The sequence below is a fragment of the Halichoeres trimaculatus genome, unplaced genomic scaffold, assembly GCF_033239565.1.
Source record: "Halichoeres trimaculatus isolate MK-OKI-2021-1 unplaced genomic scaffold, fHalTri1.1 fHalTri1_scaffold_3, whole genome shotgun sequence".
NCBI classification, from domain to species: Eukaryota; Metazoa; Chordata; class Actinopteri; order Labriformes; family Labridae; genus Halichoeres; species Halichoeres trimaculatus.
The window spans coordinates 10410445-10430310 of NW_027437181.1; the positions used below are offsets into that span (position 1 = coordinate 10410445).

The following is a 19866-nucleotide window of genomic DNA, read 5'->3' on the forward strand; positions in this document are numbered from 1 at the left end:
ATTCCAATTCCATGATATTTGGGGAGGAAAAAGTACCAATTATTATAAAAAGAACTGGTATTTGCCTTTATTGTTGGGCCATTTTGACTCTCAGGCCACATTTACACGTCAATCCCAGTGCAGTGAAAACGCAGTGGAAAAAAAAACTGCATTTACACAAGAACGCGGGACTGAAAATGCTGTAGTAAGTATGCCAGACCTTTAGTTGGCACTACAACGATCTTGTCCAAAAGCTGCTTTTGGTAGATCTCCACGGAAGTTAAGTTGATCATCGAGTAACACAAGCACAACATGGTGGTCTGTTACAATCATAACAACAGTACTCTTGTCCTGTTGTATGCGCTAGTGTGACGTCAGCATTTCCACTGAAAAAGCGGGATTACGTTTACACGGCAACGGTGGCTGCAGCGTTTCAGAAAAAAATCACTCTGGAGGCCATTTTCAAAAGTTTGCGTTTTCGGTTGGCTAAAATGCTGTTTCCGAGTAAACATGAGGCTGAAACACAACATTACTTTTGCGTTTCACCCTACAACCGTTGTTTAACGGCCCCTCAATGTAAACTACCAAGTGCACCTCTATACAAATAAATAACATGTTGTGGTGAAGTAACTGTGACGATGAACATGCTTTCTCCTTTGTAGCATCAGTATCATTTTGAGCAAAACTTGGCCAAAGTTTAGAGAGGTTGTTTGTTCCACCATTAGCATTTTTGACCTCACACGCACTGCAGAATTCTCAGGTACAGATAAACAAAATGAAAATGCTTTATCAACTTTACAGATCTTTGAAATTTGTAAACACAACTTGCTCTCAATACCTGCTGCTTTGTAATGATGCTTGTGGTACCATGTTTCCAGTTTCTTTGTCCAAATCTTGTGATGGTGCTGTTCACTCAGAACACTTTAATGTTCAGATACATGATTGAAAAAGAGTGTCTATGATTAAAAGTGCTGTGATGTTCACGTGAAAATGTTTGATAAGTCTGGGTTCAACTACTGCTGCAGCTGCTTTTAGCCATCCTTGATGCGCTTGATATAAGTTCACACCTAAAGACTTAGTTGTTGGTTGCAGGTTAGTTGGATGTAAGAGAAACAACCGACTCATGACTCTTGCTGATTTTGCTTCCTGATAGTTTGACTAGCTGTCCCCTTACTCTCAGCTCCACTGACTGACACGCTAAAATGTGTGATATGAGTTCAGGTAGCTTTACTGAGTTCACGTTCTTTCTGAGATGCCTGAAAACCTAATTGAACTTTAGCTCTGCACCTTTCAGAGGCTCAGCTTCATGACCTCATGCAGAGAAATATGTTCCATATCTCCTACCTGTTTCAACAGCTGGAGGGCTCACAATACCATTTCCCCCCGTGTTGTTGAGTAGCATTCTGGGAAAGAGCTAAACTTTGCTCAGAGGTTTTTTAAAAGCAGACAAGACAAGAGTAAACAGCAGTTCTCCGTTCCTCCTGCTGCTCCTCCCCCCTCAGTCAGTTATGTGTCAGTAGGTCAGTATGAGGCCAAGGTCAGGCTGAACCCACTTCTCCTCGTCTTCCCTTCCGGCTCTGAGACACTCTTTCTTTTTCTTTTCCATTCTTTCTTGTTTTGTTTCCTTTCCTTTATGCTTAATAATCTTATCTTGTTTATTTTGCAATCTCCACTCTCTTTTCTCTCTCTTTCAGTTGGAACCTGTTGACACTAGTGAACTTTCTAGTCTCTTACTAAATCTCGTATCCTCCCCCTTCCTTTCCCGCCCCTCGTCTTTCAGCGTACACATACACATGTGTGCGGTGAGTGTACGCACAGGGCCCCAGAGCTTGTGTAGGGGCCTGTGGGAGCCTGCCTGCACTTCTTGTCGGGACATGGACTCTGTCTGTCTTTCTGTTCCTCTCTGTCAGGGTGGGGTGAAGCTGTGCATAGCATTAGATCATATATTTTGTGCACCACGCCTCTCTTTCTGCTAATACACTCACTGTCCCACCAACTCCTAACTTTCTGTCTGAACTGTGACTTTTTAGTGATTAACATCTTTTTTGTGTGTGTCCTTACAAGATTTCTCTTTAGTAACTTTTATTTCCTTTCTTTTTTAAACTTTTCTGCTTGTTTTCTCCTTTTTCTCTTGGTCTTGTGATTTTTCTTTTTACAGTAATCATTCTGATGGGTGTATTTCTTTTGACTTGTTTTCAACTTCCATAGCTTTAAGTGTTCTGACCTCTTTTTTTAAATAGCTTTTTTCGCTGATTGTGCCTCTTTTTTATAGATTATTTGGGCCAGAGTCCCTATGTTTGGAAAACAGATTCATCATGTGTCATCTCTGATTTTTCTTTCTATAGATATTACACAAAACATTGCTAACATATCTCTGTTTTGATTTTATTCCTCCTTTGATTCAGACACTTCACAGCCTCAACTGTAAAATGCTGTGTAGTTATTTTCTGTTGCGGTGAATTAGATAGATCAAACATTAATTTAAGACACGTGTTTTTTTCTTAAGATCTTGACTTTAACTTTTACTCAAATCCTTTTTTCTAAAGCTGCAGCATAAAGTGAGGCTTGTTGAGAAAAAAAAACATCAGCCTAAATGTCACTAAAATGTCGTCATCAACTGTATGACACACTGCCTGACCAGCATTACACACCAGTGTTTTGTGTAAACCTGGTCACAGTGAGGTTGTGGCTCGTTATATGTGGTGTGTGAAAAAGACCAGTCTTACCTAATACTGAGCTTCAATAAAAAAGGGATACAGCTTAGGCTTGGCCTTTGTCTGAGTGTGTGTGTGTGTGTTAGAGAGAGCTGCGGCTGTGTATCCGTTAGGAATCACTGCATTCTTCAGCAGCAGGCTCTGTGGTATGCCAGCACATTCCCCACTGCTGAGCTGGAGAATCCACTCGGAAAGCAGGAGCGGTAACTTTTCCTTTCTACACCCTCCCACCCCTCACTCCACCCAGCTATTCTGTCTTCACTGTTGTTCACAAGAATCTCCCTCTTTTCCGTTCACAGCTTCTTGTGAAGTTCTCTGGAGTGATTCTCTGTATTTCTTTGTACTCTGAGTCAGTGTGCGCATCAGATGTGTTGCCAGTATGTCTCGATTTCCCATCTTCAGTGTTTCTTCTCGCTGTCATCAGCCACCTTGGCAGGATCTCTGCTAAATAAAGCCCTCCACACTTTACATTGTTAGTCAGCTCTCCCTCGCTCTCAGCTCGGTGACGGGAACACGCTGTGTCAGACGTGGTGTTGAAACAACAGCAGCTATAGTGATTTGCGGGTAGTGTGACAAAGTGAGCCAGCTTCATGTTTGTTTTGCTAACAGGAGAAGCACAGGATGGAGGTTTAGAGGATACACACACTGAGAAACACGGGACACATACCATGGACAAGATTAACGCTCCATGGTTACACCTCAGCTAAAGCGTCATCTTTAGCTGAAACCTGATATGAGGAGATTTGAGCTGGTTATGAAACCGTCTCGATTTAATACTGGTGCCTCTATATGATCTCGAACAGCCAACAGGACCATGAGTGACACGATAGACTATTTTTGTGTGGTTATTCTTAATGCCTGTCTCCCAGAGAACCTTTTGTTTGTTGTGTCCCCAGCAAAGTCTGTCAGTGAGAAAAACATCAACAAGTGTGAAGGATTCAAAGCTTGGCAACAGTGAGCGAAATGTAGGATGACAGAGCATGAGTGAGGACAAACCAAACAACCTGACATGACTTTTAGGATCATTACTGTGGCTTTTATGACTGATGTTTTGAAGGAAGTCATTAGGGATGCACGATATTATCGGCACAATATCGGTATCGGCTGATAAAAGCTTAAAAACATGTTTATCGGTATCAGCAGATAAGAAAATGTCTGCCGTTAGGCACAGACGATAAGGTGCTATTCAGTTAGGATTATTATTATTATAATTCTGAAAAATAAGCTCCTTAAATAAAATATAGCACTTAATGTATTTGCACTGCAGAGCTCTGTGTCCGTCACCAGGTTGTTACATTAGCTCTAAAATAATCAAATGCAACTTGGTTATGTTTAAAAATGCATTGTACATTTAAAGTTCATGTGATCTAAAGAAATTATTTTTCTGTAATTCAATACTGAATGTCTTGAGTTTGAAAAAAAAAATACCTTTCTTATTTATGGTAAAATCAAATGTTATTTGTCTTTTTTTATGTGTGTTTCTTAAACAAATAAGACCATCACAATAAGAGTAACATATAAATTCCAGTATAGGATAGACTTAGCTTTCTTTACAGTGAAAAAAACAAACAAACTTGTGATTATCGGTATCGGTATTGGTATTGGTATCGGCCAAAAGGGATTTCGATATATCGACATATCAGATATCGGCAAAAATCCAATATCGTACATCCCTAGAAGTCATGTTTGTCAAAAGCATATTCCACATCTAAAAGACAGCTTTCACAGATGATGTCAAAATCAGTAAAAAAAAGTTCCCAAAGCTTTTTTCAATCAAAGAAAAATAAAGATCTCATCATCTTCATAACACTTCATGGTGGGAGTTATGTTGATCATCCAGTTTATTTGTCAGTTAATTAGAATTTACAAATTGACACTCTTTGTTCCCATTTAAGACATTTTTATACACTTACTTGCTCACACACAGTCATTCTCTTGGTCTCTCTTGACACAGAAGGCCTGTGTCATTGTCAGTTTGTTAGGAGTTACTGTGTCCCTTTGCCAACCACTACTATGGACTTATTTGCTTGGTAGCTGCCTTGTTGTGGCTTTGTGTGCTGTTGATCCATCTATATTTAGAACAAGAGGAATCATGTGTCCAACAACCAACAAACAGACTGTGTGTGTGTGTGTGTGTGTGTGTGTGTGTGTGTGTGTGTGTGTGTGTGTGTGTGTGTGTGTGTGTGTGTGTGTGTGTGTGTGTGTGTGTGTGTGTGTGTGTGTGTGTGCGCGCGCGCGGGCACACTCCCATCATGTGTATCAAATGAGCTCAAACAAACTCATTGTTTCCACTGCTGGCCTCTTGTGTCTTGTGATTGCAGCCGGATGCTGAGGGGTCACACAGCGTCCAGTTTTGAGGCCAAAGTTAGTTTTAAGAAGTTTTACGACTTTTCATTCTATTAACTCTTTGTCATAAAGTGAGGCCGCCACAAAACTGCTCCCCCCTGTGGCTGGCTGCAGTATAGGCCAAAAATCCAGCTCCCCAGTCATTCCAAATGTGCTGTGGTCAAACTTTAAAAAATTATTATACATACTAGAAATGTTTCTTGTGTCTGATAGTTGTGATGATTTAAAGGTATCATTTGGCTACTTTGTAAGTACTCTTTTTCTCTGAAAAGTTTCGTTTTGATTAGTTATTAGAGGTTAAAACGAGGCTTTACGTCACGTTAAACGATGATTGACAGCTGCCGCTCTTGTGTATTTTGGGGGAATTGTAAAACATGTTTGGAGGGAGAGCTAAGAAGAGATTAGATTCGCAAAAAAGAATTGTTATTATTGTCTCCCAGCTTCACTCAGATTCTCTCCAAGTCCCTCATAGCCTCTACTGCGCAGACTCTGGCCGTACAACAGCTGCCAATGGTGGTGCCTGTGAAAAAAATTGCCAAGTGCTTGTCTTATTTTAAACTCAAATTGAGTTTTGTCTTGTTTCCTAACTCTGCACCTTTGAATTTCTGCTTTTTCCTCCCTGCTAAATCGGAACAACTATTCTTCAGGCAGGAATCAGATAAAAAAAATGAGCATATGAGGTTTTGGATGAACCTGTCTCTTTATTAGTCATGTCTGGTTTTTTGGCCTAAAAAAGATTTCCTGCACTCAGCAGCTGACACAAGAGAGATGTTTCTGTTAAGAAGAGGTTCAGTCATCTGGGATCAAAAGTCAGTGCACTTTAGGTTTTGTTGTGTCATTTCATGTCAAGTTCTTCCTGAATCAGCTTGATTTGAGTAACTGCTGACTGTAACAATGGTGTTTAGTCTGCTCTATCAGTTAGGGTTGAAATCAGTGGATTGTGTCATAATGTGAACGCAGTGACCCACTGATTTCTACATCTACTGTAGAACCAAAAAGGAGACTAAGCAGGCAGGTTATAGAGGCAACATGAGCAGTTTGACGCAGGGCTCACAGAAGAGGAATTATACTCTGAGAGGCCAGGCTGTGTACTGCAGCACCCTTGTCTTGGTGCCAGAGAGGGTGTCAGAGGGCAGAGCCAGGCCAGGGTGGCACAGAGTTCAACAGCAGACATTGTCTGCATCAGCAAAATGCTGTGTCAGCCCCCAAACAAATGACTCCCTCTGTCTGAGGTTTTGCAAATGTCTGACTTTCTTTTTCACTGTTTCTTCTCAATGATGCTGTTCTGATTCATCACTTCTCAGCATGCCCTTCCACCCCACATGACTGAACAAAACTGAACACTCATTGAACACCTAACATCAGCTTTCTTTCTCTGTTTTTTTTAATTGTGTGGTTCCAACATGATCACATTTATTAGATTTATCACCCCTATAGTATACAGAATCCATATTTTATATTCACATACATTTGTAAGAGCATAGACAGATATAACACAAAGCTAACTTAACTATCAGACTGATTCCTACATCCCCTCTGACAGAGGGCAGCTGAGGTGGATGACTTCAGCAGAGCAATCCAGCACTGAAGTTCAACAAAGAAACAAGGAGACGAAGGAAGTGTCAGAGGATTATTAAAACAGTGTTTATAGCACTTTCCCCTTGAGGCTGATGTTGCTAGAGAGAGTCTGACTACCATACCCTTGGTTTGTCATTCTCTTTTAAATTTACATTTGGTTGTTTGTGTCAGGCTGTACAGATTCTGGTTATTTCTTCATAGAGGGTCTTGTTTTGTTTTTCTTGTTTTTCCAGCTGTTGAACTTCTACCTGTGACAGATGAGTCCACTATCACTTCTCTTTGATCTGAAAGAGATGCTGTTGTTTGTTCAGACTGAGTAAGAGGAAATGCTCCAAGGCTGACGCACTGAACTTTTAACCTTGGAGTTAGAGGTCAGAAAGTAAGCCTGGAGTATTTTCCTCACCCGTACGTTAAGATATCCTACCCTCTTGTGTTGCTGTTCTGTTTGAATTAGGCCTCTGGCAAGCTTATCCATTTATGAACCATTTTATTGTGCATGGTTTTAGTCTTATCAGAATCCAAGACCAATCAATGTTTTAGAATGACTTTGAAGGGGCTGAGAAGAGTCATACTTTATAAGTAGCTATGCTTAAAAATAAATCTGTAAGTGTTAAAAACAAATAGCTTGAAAACTGTTTTTGATGGAATGTTTCACAGCTTCAAATCAGTTAATCTATTGGATTTTTAATACTATCATCAAAACCTAGAATATATTAAATACGATGATATGTCTGACTTTTAAATACGCCTAAAGGCCCATTTATACTCCCTTTACGTACGAAACTGTATCCATCCTTTTTAAACAATGTTACAGTCACTGCTCATATACTTCAATGCGTCCTTTACGTTGGCATTGCAGTTAACCAATACATCCACCAGGGAACCAAGGGGGGCAGCCCAGAGTCAAAAGTTTATGACAACAACACTCAAAAAAAAGCACGATGACTGTGGAGGAGGTATTGCTAATGTACCACTTGCATAAAAGACAAAAATGAAGGCAGTGGATGGTGAGGCAGTTAAATACATTGCTAAAGTTCTGCCATTGTTATCTCTTCTTCGTGTCTCACTACAGCTTTGTATCAGGTAGTAACAGCAACACTGGCCCCAGGGTTTCCAGTGGTACTGCTCCATTTGGTCCTTATCTGTAAGCTTAACGTGCAGAAATACTGACAAAATGAACACAGAGCACGGACTAAAGGCTCAGTCTGTATCCGTATCTGTATCCGTATGTTATGTTGAGCATGAATGGGCTTTAAAGCTTCACATTGGATTTAGCACTAGGGATGCACCGATTCATCTTTTCTGGTCCAGATAACGATCCCTGGGCTTTGGGTACTGATTGATCCTGGTACTGATCAGATACAAGTGTTAAATAATAACCTGCATGCCCTACTGTGGGTTAAGATTGGTAATGTTTTGCGTAAAAGACAAAAGATGAGTACATATGGAATTACTGAAGTTAATACTTATAGGGATGCACAATAACTTTTTTCTTGAACCGATATCGATAACCGATAACTTTCAGCTTCTACAGGTCGATACCGATAACCAATAGCACACACTCTCAAACATTTATATATTTACCTAAGATCATGACTTGAATTCTATAAACAAAACCAAAATACTTTCATAATTGCAGCTACTGTGTACAGTATAGTGCTTGTTTATAAATTAAGTTTGTATCCTATATATATTTTTTTCTACTTGTGTGCTGGTTCTATTCTTTGGTGCAACTGCGGCTGGAATCTGAATTTCCTGGGGTAACCTTCCCGAGGGTTTAATGAAGTTCCTGTCTATCTATCTATATATCTATCCATCTATCTGCCGGCCATTCATGTCTTACAGTGGGAGCGGGGCACCACCACACTGACAAAGATACACATGTTATCGGGGCTAGCCGCCGTAATATCGGACCAATAGGAATGACGTAATAATTTCCCGTTATCGACCCGATAACTATCAGTTCGAAACATTTTATACCCTGTAGTCTAAATCATAATTAGCCTTTGTGTCAAGTTTGGACTGATTCTTTCCCATCAATACCTATAACCTGATCCAACTTTGAGGGGCTGTATCAGGGCCGATACCAGGATTGGATTGGTGCATCCCTAATTTTGTACTTTGATGCTCCTATGAAGAAACCCATCACACTAATCCTCTAAGAAAAGTTATTTGTTTAGACACTGTAGTCTAGCGAATGATGGAGCCTTTGTCATCAGTAATGATAAGTCAAGCCTTTAATGCCCTCTGAGCATCTTATGTAAGTAAAAAAACGCAACAAAACTTTTTTATAGCTGAAAAGTACATTGCAGAGTATCTGTGTTACATTTTCTCCTTTTCCAGTCATTCAGAAATAAAATTTTCATCATTGAACAATTCCTGTCCTTGGATGGACCGAGCCTTGCCTCATTCATAGGAATGAAGGATTACATCATCTCTGGAGCAGAGTGGAGTAACTCCCTGGCTCCCCTCGCAAAACTCAGCCCCTCCCTCATCCTTTCCTCAACCTCAGCTTTTCCCCACCTCTTCAGTCCTTGTGCTTTATGTTAGCCTTTGTTTAAACTATTTGCTGAGCTCTGGGGCAGCTTGGCCTTGTTCAGTCAGACTTATTTCGACCACAGATCTGTTCTTTATTTCAAAAAAAGTTCACCATCTAGCTTCATCTCAGTGGATGGTCTGTGCACACGATCTTAGTAGCTTTGGCAGAAATCTCCTCAAAATCTGTCAGATCTCAAGATGAGTCTGAAAAATTTAAACATTTCTGATGTGTAAAAGTGTAATGTTTTCAAGGCTGGTACTTAAAATGATTAAAGATAAGTTAGCTGTTTACAAAGATACTCATACTGCAGGTTTTCTTGTAACAGAAAAAGGCCCAGGGTAGTCACGTGATTGTATCAGTTTATGAGTAAGCTCAAGTCTGAATTGTTTAATCCTTCAGCCCTTGTCATCTTACACAGACCGACATGAATGTGAACCTTGTTGGGAAGGCTTCAGGGGTCTCTGGTCTTCCATCTGACTGTTCAGGACTGCAGCTGTCCACTTGACAGGGCAGAGAAAGCTGTACATCAACACAAAGTAGACTGTGACATTGAGATATCTTTGGACAGAAGGGCTAACAGATGTATTATCTAGTTTCACCTCATGTTGGAATTAGAGACAAGATCCTGAGGGTTAAGTATGACCCATCTCCCAAGCAGGAAGTAGCTCTGGCCTGGGTTCTGTCTCTATTTGTGTGTCTGTCCAAAGCTGTTGGCCTGACCCATTGGTATCTATAGCACTGGTCCAAGATGACAGGAATGAGCTCCTCACGTCCGTCTGACTCTGACAACAATAGAGCTCCATGACCTGCAGTTATGTATAGAGTGTAAAAGTGCTTGGAGCAAAGAGTAAAATAGAAGGATGACAGTGCAGAGGGTCTGACATCATCTCTGTGTCGTCTATTTTTAGCCCCAATCCATCTGTTCATCCATCAATTAGTGTCTCTTTTTTTTAAGCCTGAATACCGTGCAGAAGCATCCTGTGATTCATGTTTCCCCAAACAAGATCCAAATCCAAATTCTACTACTGCCCAAAACAGTGTGAATGCCAAACATTTAAAAACCATTTTGGGACTCAGTTCAGCAAAAGTTCACAGCATACTCCCATGCTGTTTTAAAAGAAGTCATTAGTTTAAACCTAATTGCCCCTAAAGTGTTCACTTACAGTGTCTACACTGATACTTCTAAATGTTGATTTTTCAGGGCTGTACGTATGATTGTTTTGTAACTCATTGGTTCTTTTATCTCCTCCGACAGGGGTGATCAGTCAGTGGCAGGGTGAGTCGAAGGAGCGAGTCATCTCTCTTGTCCTTACCCATCTCCCACTGCTCAAACCCGGCAATGTTGAAGCCAAGAGTGAGTACATGCGCCTGCTTCCACGCATCCTGGCCCACACCATCGAACACGGCCACCACCTGGAGGAGTCTCGCCAGCTCCTCTCTTATGCTCTCATCCATCCCGCCACCTCTCTGGAAGACCGGGCCGCTCTGGCTCTGTGGCTCAACCACCTGGAGGAGAGAGCTGCCGCCCGAGGAGACTCACTGGAAAGACCTCCCCCATCTGGGCAGCATCACCACCACCACCAGTCCACTCCTCCATCCACCCTCAGCTCATCGGGATCCTCCTCCTCTACAAACACATCCTCATCAGGCAATCTCTACTCGTTGCACCACCATCGCTATGGCTCGGATGACCGCCTGAATGGGTGGCAGGGCTCCAGAGATTCAGGGCTGGGTGGAGGTTGGCATCAGCAGCAGGGCTGTGAGAATGGACACCTCCTTCTCTACCCATCATCCTCTGTGCCGGCAACCATCAACACGGTTGGAACTGGTGGAGGTAGCACTAGTAAGTAATGCCCTGAATAATTAGCGAACAGTAAATTCATTTTGTTTTGCACACACATCATCAACTGTCTTAGGAAAGCAGACAGCTTAACACATGAGAGCTGATAACAGACCTCACTTACATACTATAGGCAAAGATTGTATTCAATAATTATACTATGAGCCTCAGTTCCTAAGACGTTCTGTAAATCTGCTAATATTTTAAAGGGGCAGTGAGTTTGAAAGTCATCTTAAGAAAGTCTTCCTTCTAGATTTATGCCTGATTATAATCCACACTTTGAATTGAGATTATCAACACTGATATTGCTGGTTACATGTTATTTTAAGCTGCTACTTCTTAGCTTCAAGGTCAGGTCAACCAGGACCAGATACAGCACGGTCTCTATGACAACGCCACGCTGGCTGACAAAGTTTAGTAGTGGGATGAGATAAAGGTTAACTAGCCTTTAGCTCGGGCTGTATCACTCTAACACAGGGATCTGTCCAAACTTGAGTCTATCAATAAAATGAAGAGTGAGGTTACGTTAGCTCTGCTTGGTAGATGACTGGCAGGACATAGCTAGTCAGGGTTTACTAATGTTACACATCACGGACATGTCTTAGAGCACCAGACTGTCAGCTGACAGCTACTAAACTACATACAAACTGACAGTCTTTACTTGTTGTCACGTTAGCCTACTGACACGTCAGAGCACCAGGCTGCTAACATGTAGCCGGCTGTTACAGTGTTTTCTTGATGTCACGTTTTGAACTGTATCGCTACATAACTGTACCGATAAGTCCCTTACCTCGGCATGTTGTATCCTGTAAAAATTTATCTTTAACGAAGAGAATTTGTTTCGATCCAATCTCCATTTAATTCTGAAACAGACATGCCTCGCTAAACATAATTAGCGACAGAGACTCCGGGCCACAAGGTGGCAAAGGAGTGCAATTAAAACAGATCCCCTTCATAGCATCTTTAAGTTATCCTCTTTTAAACTTTACAATAAGAATAAACCCAGAAGGGTCCTCCGTTCTCTAGTAGAAAGGTTAAAAAAAATATATACATCTTTGAACATCATTACCTCACAGCTTTAGTTTTTGCAACAAGTTATAGAGAGCAGTATTGTATCCTTACCCGTATCAATAAAATCCCAGCAATGCTTATGCATACTGATAGCCTGTCTGAAAGGTGATCTGATCACATGTGTAAAGAAACAGTTTCACACTTTGAACAACTCTAGTCCTCAAAAAAGAGGCTTTGAAACTAAAAACAGTAAACAGCTGTGTAAAAATCTGTTTTCTCTTTTAAATATCTCATCATGGCAGTTTACTATTTTACTGTTAGTGTTAAACTATTGAACAACTGACCGAAGGACACAAACATCTGCTTGGCATCTGGTTGAATAACAGTGGTCATCTGCAATATTATTAGAGGCACTCCTAAATACACTCCAAACAGCATAATGTACTACATACACTGAGAGAAAAAAACCAAATGGACTCAACACAGTAAACACCCCCTGGTCAGACCAACAGCGCTCTGAAGTACCCACACCGCAGCTCCAGAGGCTGTTTGAGGTGGAAGTCAACACACAGAGAGGGCAGGGCTGTGGAAATTGAACATAACTATGGTCAGAGCAGGATATTTCAAGACAAGAATGCAAAGGCCCTGTGTTTTTTTTCTGGGAGATGAAAGAAACAGCTGAGGGTTTATAAATACAGACACATTTAAAGCCCTGCTCGCTGCTCCAAGAAATATCCTCCTGTATTTTTGACTCCTCGCAGCCTTAGCCACGCACAAAAGACCGCAGGATTTCTCAACAGATAAACTAGAGTTACCCCAGACTGCAGTATGGGGCTAGTGGGCACACATGCATAACTTATGAAACTCTGAAGACGTGATTCTTACACAAAAACCAAGCAGTGTACAGTGATTAGTGTATAAGTCACGAACAGATGACAAAATATGCTTAAGCATTCCCTTAGGTGCCAAATTTTAGGATTTTTATTTCAGGTTTGAACCAGAGATTATAGGAAACATTTTAGCTACTGATAATACAACAGGGACTTAACCCATAGTACAGTTACTGGGCCCCCACCCTCTTCCCTAAACACTGTGTTTGTCTGGTTTTGTATGTATGATAATGGGAGTATAATTGTCCAACCACATCAACCTGTGTGCCACTGATACGGCATCCTGTTGACCCCCCACCCGTTCTTCCAGCCTTAGTCCAAGCCACAGCGGCACATACCTCCCATCCTTTCCCTTGTAAGGCATCCTTTGTGGGAGACTGTATTTAGGGAAAATGGCTAATATTTAGGGACTGGAACTTGTAATGTTAGCTGGGCACCTATTTTAAACAGGGCCCATGAAGTCCTATACATAGCGCCAGCAGTAAGAGAACCACATATAGGAGGAGGAGGAGAGACTGGAGTATTGGTGGCAGCTTACCCCGTCAGAGCGGCGACGCAAAAAGCCCTTTGGCTCTCCACCTTTTCATTCTGTTTCCCTCCAACAGAACTCTGTGATGATAAAGCTGCTTCAGTTGGGTTCAAAGTACTTTAATTTAGAAAATAATCATCACCTTTATTTGACCCTGCTAAGTCTAGATTATTTAGACACCCTAAGGAGCAAACACCTTCAATATTTAAAGTGAAAAGAGGAGAGAAAAGAAGGTGGAGACAGACACAATCACACCATGATACCATGAGGTTTATAGTGGAATGGATTAATGGGTAGAAGGATTTAACATCAGTGACAGTGTTTTCTTCTTTGGGGACATCGGTAAGCATGTTTAGGGTTCAAGTTCAAGTCTACAAGTTATTGAAGGAGAAAACTAAGGAGTAGACAAAGTAAATAAAGTCTACGACAAAGCTCTGAAATAAGGGATGTTCGATAGCACTTTTTATGCAGACCGATACCAGTACAAGTCTGGGTTTCCGTTATCCGGTAATTACCTGACTTTGACCGGTAAAATCTGCCGAAGTCCGACATATTTCAACTCCACCGGTCAAAATGTCCGGTGAAAAATATTCCCTCTTATTTTTTATCGATAGGCCTGGTCTATGTGGAACAAAACTTAAAAAAAAAAAAAAAATTTCAGGCGGTACTAAATTAGTAGCACGGGTTTCATTTACTCCGACGAAGTATGCAGTACAACAACAATACAGTGGGAGACACATGTCGAAACAGGCGAAACTTAAAGACTTTTTTACTAAACAAAATAGTTCAGAGGAGAAAGATGGTGGTGAGGCTGAAATCCCGGAGGCTGCAGCAGATGATGTCTTGCCTCCTGCCGAGAAGAAAAGGAAAAGTCGGTCGTTTCGGACTGAATGGAAGCTTCCGCTGTGCAATATTAATTTTAGTTAACCAATTGAGTCAGTTGATGGCACTCATTTTATTTGATACAGCCTATGCTTTAAAAGAAAGTTTTATAAATTGACATGCTTTGATATTATTCTTATATGTACGTCGTATCATTTTAAGTCTGCCCCTTAACGTAAACATGAGGGTCCATGTAAACTTAATGGCATGACCCTAAAAGCACCAAATTAGTTGCCTTAACGAATTTCGTTAGTAAATAATGTGAAAACTTGTAAAATACAACTTCCATGAGGCTATTCACTCATGCAGAGACAGATCACCCTATAGAGCCTAAATGTCATAGTCGCTGTCGAGGTGCGGATCCTAACTGTCATTATTTGGGAGCTGTCTGCGGGACTCCGCTGTTTGACTCCTCATTACCCATTGACGCACAGTGCAGGGTTTTATAATCAGTTTTTGGAATCAGTCCACTCAGGATGTAACACAACTGTACTTTGAAGATAGAACAAATGTTTCTAGGACCAAATTATTTATGTTTTTAAATCGCTTTGTCACATATAGTGACAAAGATTACATCAACTGAAAATTCACCCCCACTCAATAACAGGAATCGATTTTTTTTACAGGCTTGCTTTGCAGGTGATTAGACTTTATCCATATGTCCTGATCTTTGGGCATATCTTTGAATAAATTCCCCTACCACTCTATTGAAATTTAGTCCTCACGAAATTTGACAGGCGAGGACGGGGCCCTTTGAAAAGTACTTGCTTGACAGAAGATTTTCTTGCCCAGAGTATCTGCTGTTGGTTTCTGCAGCCCTCACGAGTACCGATACCTTGAGGAAAAGCTGGTATCGGCCCTAAACCAATTTCTTCTTTTGCTTAGTTGCATATTTGAAAGTGAGTGTATGGTCCACTGTGCAGCAAGGTTTATTATTGCACATCTAAGAAAACAGAAAGGTTGTCTGTTTTCAGGATGAAGTTTATTTGAGTCTGGATTTCAATAGTGGCATACAGACAAGATACCAGTAAAGTGTGTTTGCTCCCTGCCTAGCAAGTGCAGTTCCCTCCATCTAGCTGTTTGTAGTTCACTCACAGAGTTATGTTATAACGTCAACCTCATGCCCATTTAAAAATCAAGGCTGTGGAAAAAAGAGGTCTTATCGTGCCTAGAATCTGCCCTGAATTTTGAATTATTCATGATATAAAAAGTTTAATATCATGATACAGCAGTATGTAATGATATTTTCTGCAGCCTGATCAAGCTCTAACAGCCTGCATCTACCTGACTTGTCTTGCAGTCCTGTCAAGTGGAGGTGGCAGCCAGCAGCACAGTCCCTTGAAGCGCTCCGTGTCCCTAACGCCTCCAATGAGTGGCCCCAGCAATCAGCCTCTGGGCCACGTCTGGCTATCCCAGGAGGATTTACGGAGCGCTAGAGGCCCAGCCCCAGACCATGCGCCTCTCTCGCCACAGAGCAGCATAGCTTCTTCAGGCAGTGGAGGCAGTGAGCATCTGGAGGATGCTGGTTTAGGTTCAGGTTTGCATCGAAGCTCTTTCCATGAGGATGGCAGCGGCATGAGGGGTCAGTATTAAAGACTGGTTTGTGATTTTTGTTTTTCCCTCCGAGATTGACACATGTTCATTTCAAATTGTAGGATTTATGCAACGGAATAAGCAGCACTGGTTTGGTTGATTTAGTTTTGTCAATGTGGTGAAATCTTTTCTAACTGACCTTTGCTTAAAACATGCTGTAGCTTTGTTCATTAAAGAAACCATCCTTTTCTACATGAGTAGTTATACCGAGTACATGCAGCAAGATGTCTACTAACTTGCTAATGTATTCATAACTATACCAAGTTATTACAGTAAGATAGCCCACTGTGTAAAAAAAAAATTTTAAGTTATTCTTCAGGGTATCTTTGGTCTTACTGAGAAAAAAAAGTAAAACTGTCACCTGTCTCAAGTTGAAACTCCTTTAACTGTTAACACTGGAGGATCTTATTGGCTGTCTGCTATGTGTGCCTTAAAGCCATTCTTCTGGAGGCTTTGGAAAGTTGTTGATCCAGTCAGAGCAGTTTGTCAGGGGAAGCAGGGGCCAGAGCTGATGATCCTTGTGGCCTTTCTCTGAAACTATTACTCTTTTATTGGAGTCAAACCTTTGATGTGTCCATTCAGTCTGAGGTTTTTCTAGAGTCACAGGTATAAAGAGAAACTCCCCAAACATTCCTTAAATGCACTCCTGAGGTGAAAAAGAATAAGGTGCTTGTTTACACGGGTCGACTCTTTACCAATGTCTTACGATATATTAGAACGGCATTGTTTTTCATCAAAGACTTGGTTCGAAATTCACAGCAGTCAACATGATCTAAGATTGATTGACAACTTCCCTGCTCTGTACGAACTCTGCTTAAACTGTATCCTATTTGCTGGAAAATGAGCATGTCTCCGGCCTTTGGTGATTGCACCTCACATAGGCCTTCATGTATTAAACATGCATACAACCGAAAATGGGTGAACGCTCAGAACCATGCACAGATCAGCATTCATCAACCTGAACATGGCCATTGGGTGCACTCAAACCCCACACCAAGTCTGAGTTCATGTGTGCAAGTTTCATGTCAGTGGGGAACCCAGTGTAGCGAGGAAATCATCTATGGAGGGACATTATTAGATCACATGAGTGCGAAACATTTTCAGACAGAAAAACTGATGTTTTTAGATCAATATTTAGATCGTTGAATTAGATATGACTAAAAAAATGTTTTAACATTTTACACTTCTTCTGCCAATCTGTAAAATACATTGCTCATGAAAGAGCAGTGCAAGTTTTCAGCTGATATCTCCATATAACAAATGTGTTTCCTTTATTAATTCACTTTAAAAGAAAGAGAGAGATGCCGTTATTATTTATTAATACACTCCCATGTCTGTTTTAGTTTCAGTTTATTTATTTCGGACAAATAGTCCATAATAAAGTTTCTCCAGAGAACACACAGAGGACTCTGCATCAAACTTTTAGCATGGTTTTTTTTAAGGAAGCTGTATTGATTACAGGATTTACAGTAAAGATGATTATTTCACTCCTTACAGTATTGTCATATAGATGTGAACCTTGTGTGAAGAAGTGGATTATTTCATAACAAAAGACGTTCATTTACATTGGAACACAATCGGCTTATCTTGTGGTACAAATAATCATAAAACTGGCTGCCAAACAACACTGCGTCATCCCTTTCAACTTTGAAAGAGATGGTTGCTATGGCGTTGTCAATTTTCAGCACAGAGAAGTCCCCCTTTTTCCGTAATACGTCTCTCTATGTTGTAAATTCCTTGGGTTCAGCCAGATGAACCTTGAATATTTTGGGGTGTGTCATTTAAATCACGACTGTTTTCAGTCACCCCATTTATCAATACCTGATCAGGTGTACACTGTGATTGGCCCTGGTATGCACATTGCAGTAAGCTTGTTTTTACACCCAAATCTGCGCCAATTCCAACGTAGGATTGATAAACGAGGGCCAAAGTGACCAAAGTGATGTTCAGTTTCCAAGTATTTCCTTGTTGCACAGTCATTCAAGTTTTTATTTTTGCGAGTCTTTGCAGGAACATAGAAACCATCAGAAATGAGAAGATAATTATTGAAAAGCAGCTTAGCAGCTTATGAAGGGAATGTTTAGTGAACATAAGCAAAAAAAGAGAGATCAATAAGAAGCTATACATATGCACAGTTTTTTTTTGCTTACTTTTGTTTCTATTATTATCCTGTGAGCAAAGAGAAAAACCAAGCAGTGGGCTTTCCTCTACACTGCAAATTGAAGCAGAGATGGCTTAGCAACTAGTTAACACACTCAGCAGTTTGAATGGGGGCAGCAGAGATTAGCACTTGGGTAGTTCAGGCAAACATGATCAGTGAGAATTAAATACATTTTTTATAACTACCAGTACATGGCACTTATTTGTTCCTGTATACTGATCTTTAATAATTCATATGTGTTTTAGTTTCTTAGTTTTAGTTTACTTAGGTTTTTAAGTATGATTTGATTTTATGTTTGTACATAAAGACATTTTTTAAGTCTTTTTTTATTCTGACATTCTGTTTTCACCACTAAGAACTGCATTCAGTTTTTGTTTACATGTCTGTGATTCCTACCCATAGATGTTCCTGCCTGGCTGAAGAGTCTCCGTCTCCACAAATACGCAGCTCTGTTCTCCACAATGACCTACGACGAGATGATGTCCCTGTCTGAAGAGCAACTAGAAGCACAGGTTAAATACAATCATAAACTAACACACAACAACCAGGCTGATTTATTTTCAGATGCCAGAGCTTCTCATGAGTTTCCAATACATTCTGACACATGAATAGAAGAGCAGGGATAAAAGCAGAAAAAATTTGTGTTACAACATTAAAAATACATTACTACATTGTATTTAGTCATTCTTCTGAAAGTTATTGTAATCATACAACCATAGAAGCTCTAGTGGTTTTAGATTGAAAGAGTTTCCTGTTTGAATAGACTGGTGCAAGGCCAAATTAGTTGTGTTTCTTTTTCTGTGCCTGAACTTAAAGACATTGAAAAGTCTATTCTGAAACAGGATGCAACTAAATTTAACACAGTCCACCAGGAAGCTGTAGACTTCCTCCAGGTGCAGTTAACTTTTCTCTGTCTGACCCAACATGGTGCACATCTACAGAGACGTTCTGAACTCCTACAAGTCCTTTTTGCCCTCACCCCAAAATTTGCATTTTTTTTTTTCTAGAGTAGAACCGAGTTCCCTGCTGCCACTAAAATAATCATTACCTCTATGCATATTTATTTATCTCTTCCCATTTGATGAAATAATGAAAGCACAAAACCCTTTCTCCCAACAGAAAGTCACCAAAGGAGCAAGACACAAGATTGTTATCAGCATCATGAAGCTCAAAGAGAGGCAACATCTACTCCGCAGCCTGGAAAAGGTTGGTTCTCATGCAGTTTCACTCCTACATTCAAATTTGTAAGTCTTGTTAATTTACCAACACTTTGTGGCGAAAGTTGAGCTTACACAGGACTCCACATTTTATTTTCTGTTATAAGATTAAATGATAAAGGCGTCTCAGATGGCATTTGAGGGAACACCTAATCCAGGAAGGAGAGTTCTGGGCTCTGAATACAAACCCACAGCCCCCCATTCAGCCTTCAAAGCAATACAATGGCAGTCAAGGGCACACCACAGGAGGAACTTCTTGGGCCAGCTAAATTCAGACTTAACCTTTTCACCAACACTTCATTTTAAAATTTTGTCCCATACAGGGAAACAAGACACCTGTTGCTCGGTATTTTGGGTAAACACAGACTCATGTATATCACTGCTCTTACAAGGGGGGTTAGGGCGCTAATATGATGCATCTAAGTGGAGAAGGAACTCTATGTACAAGTCTCTACAGATATTGCTCTGTTATCAGGCAAATCCTCCTAGTTTTCTCTTTTCTCTCTTTTAGCATTCAGCAGAACAAACTTTCTCATAGACCACCTTATGAAGTCTTCCTCCTTATTCTCCGTACTTCTTTCCCCCTT

At 40.7% G+C, this 19866-nt stretch overlaps 1 protein-coding gene across 2 annotated transcripts in view; it reads left to right on the top strand.

Annotated features, from left to right (window-relative positions):
- samd4a (sterile alpha motif domain containing 4A) overlaps positions 1-19866 on the top strand; it is a 53817-nt gene that overhangs the window by 16232 nt on the left and 17719 nt on the right. Inside the window, exons 2-5 of one of the 2 annotated variants that reach the window (XM_074666342.1) lie at positions 10412-10999; positions 15609-15890; positions 18465-18574; positions 19182-19268. In XM_074666342.1, coding sequence (XP_074522443.1) covers positions 10412-10999; positions 15609-15890; positions 18465-18574; positions 19182-19268 — 1067 coding nt within the window. The remainder of the gene's footprint in view (positions 1-10411; positions 11000-15608; positions 15891-18464; positions 18575-19181; positions 19269-19866) is intronic. The other variant, XM_074666343.1, reaches the window with a different exon arrangement.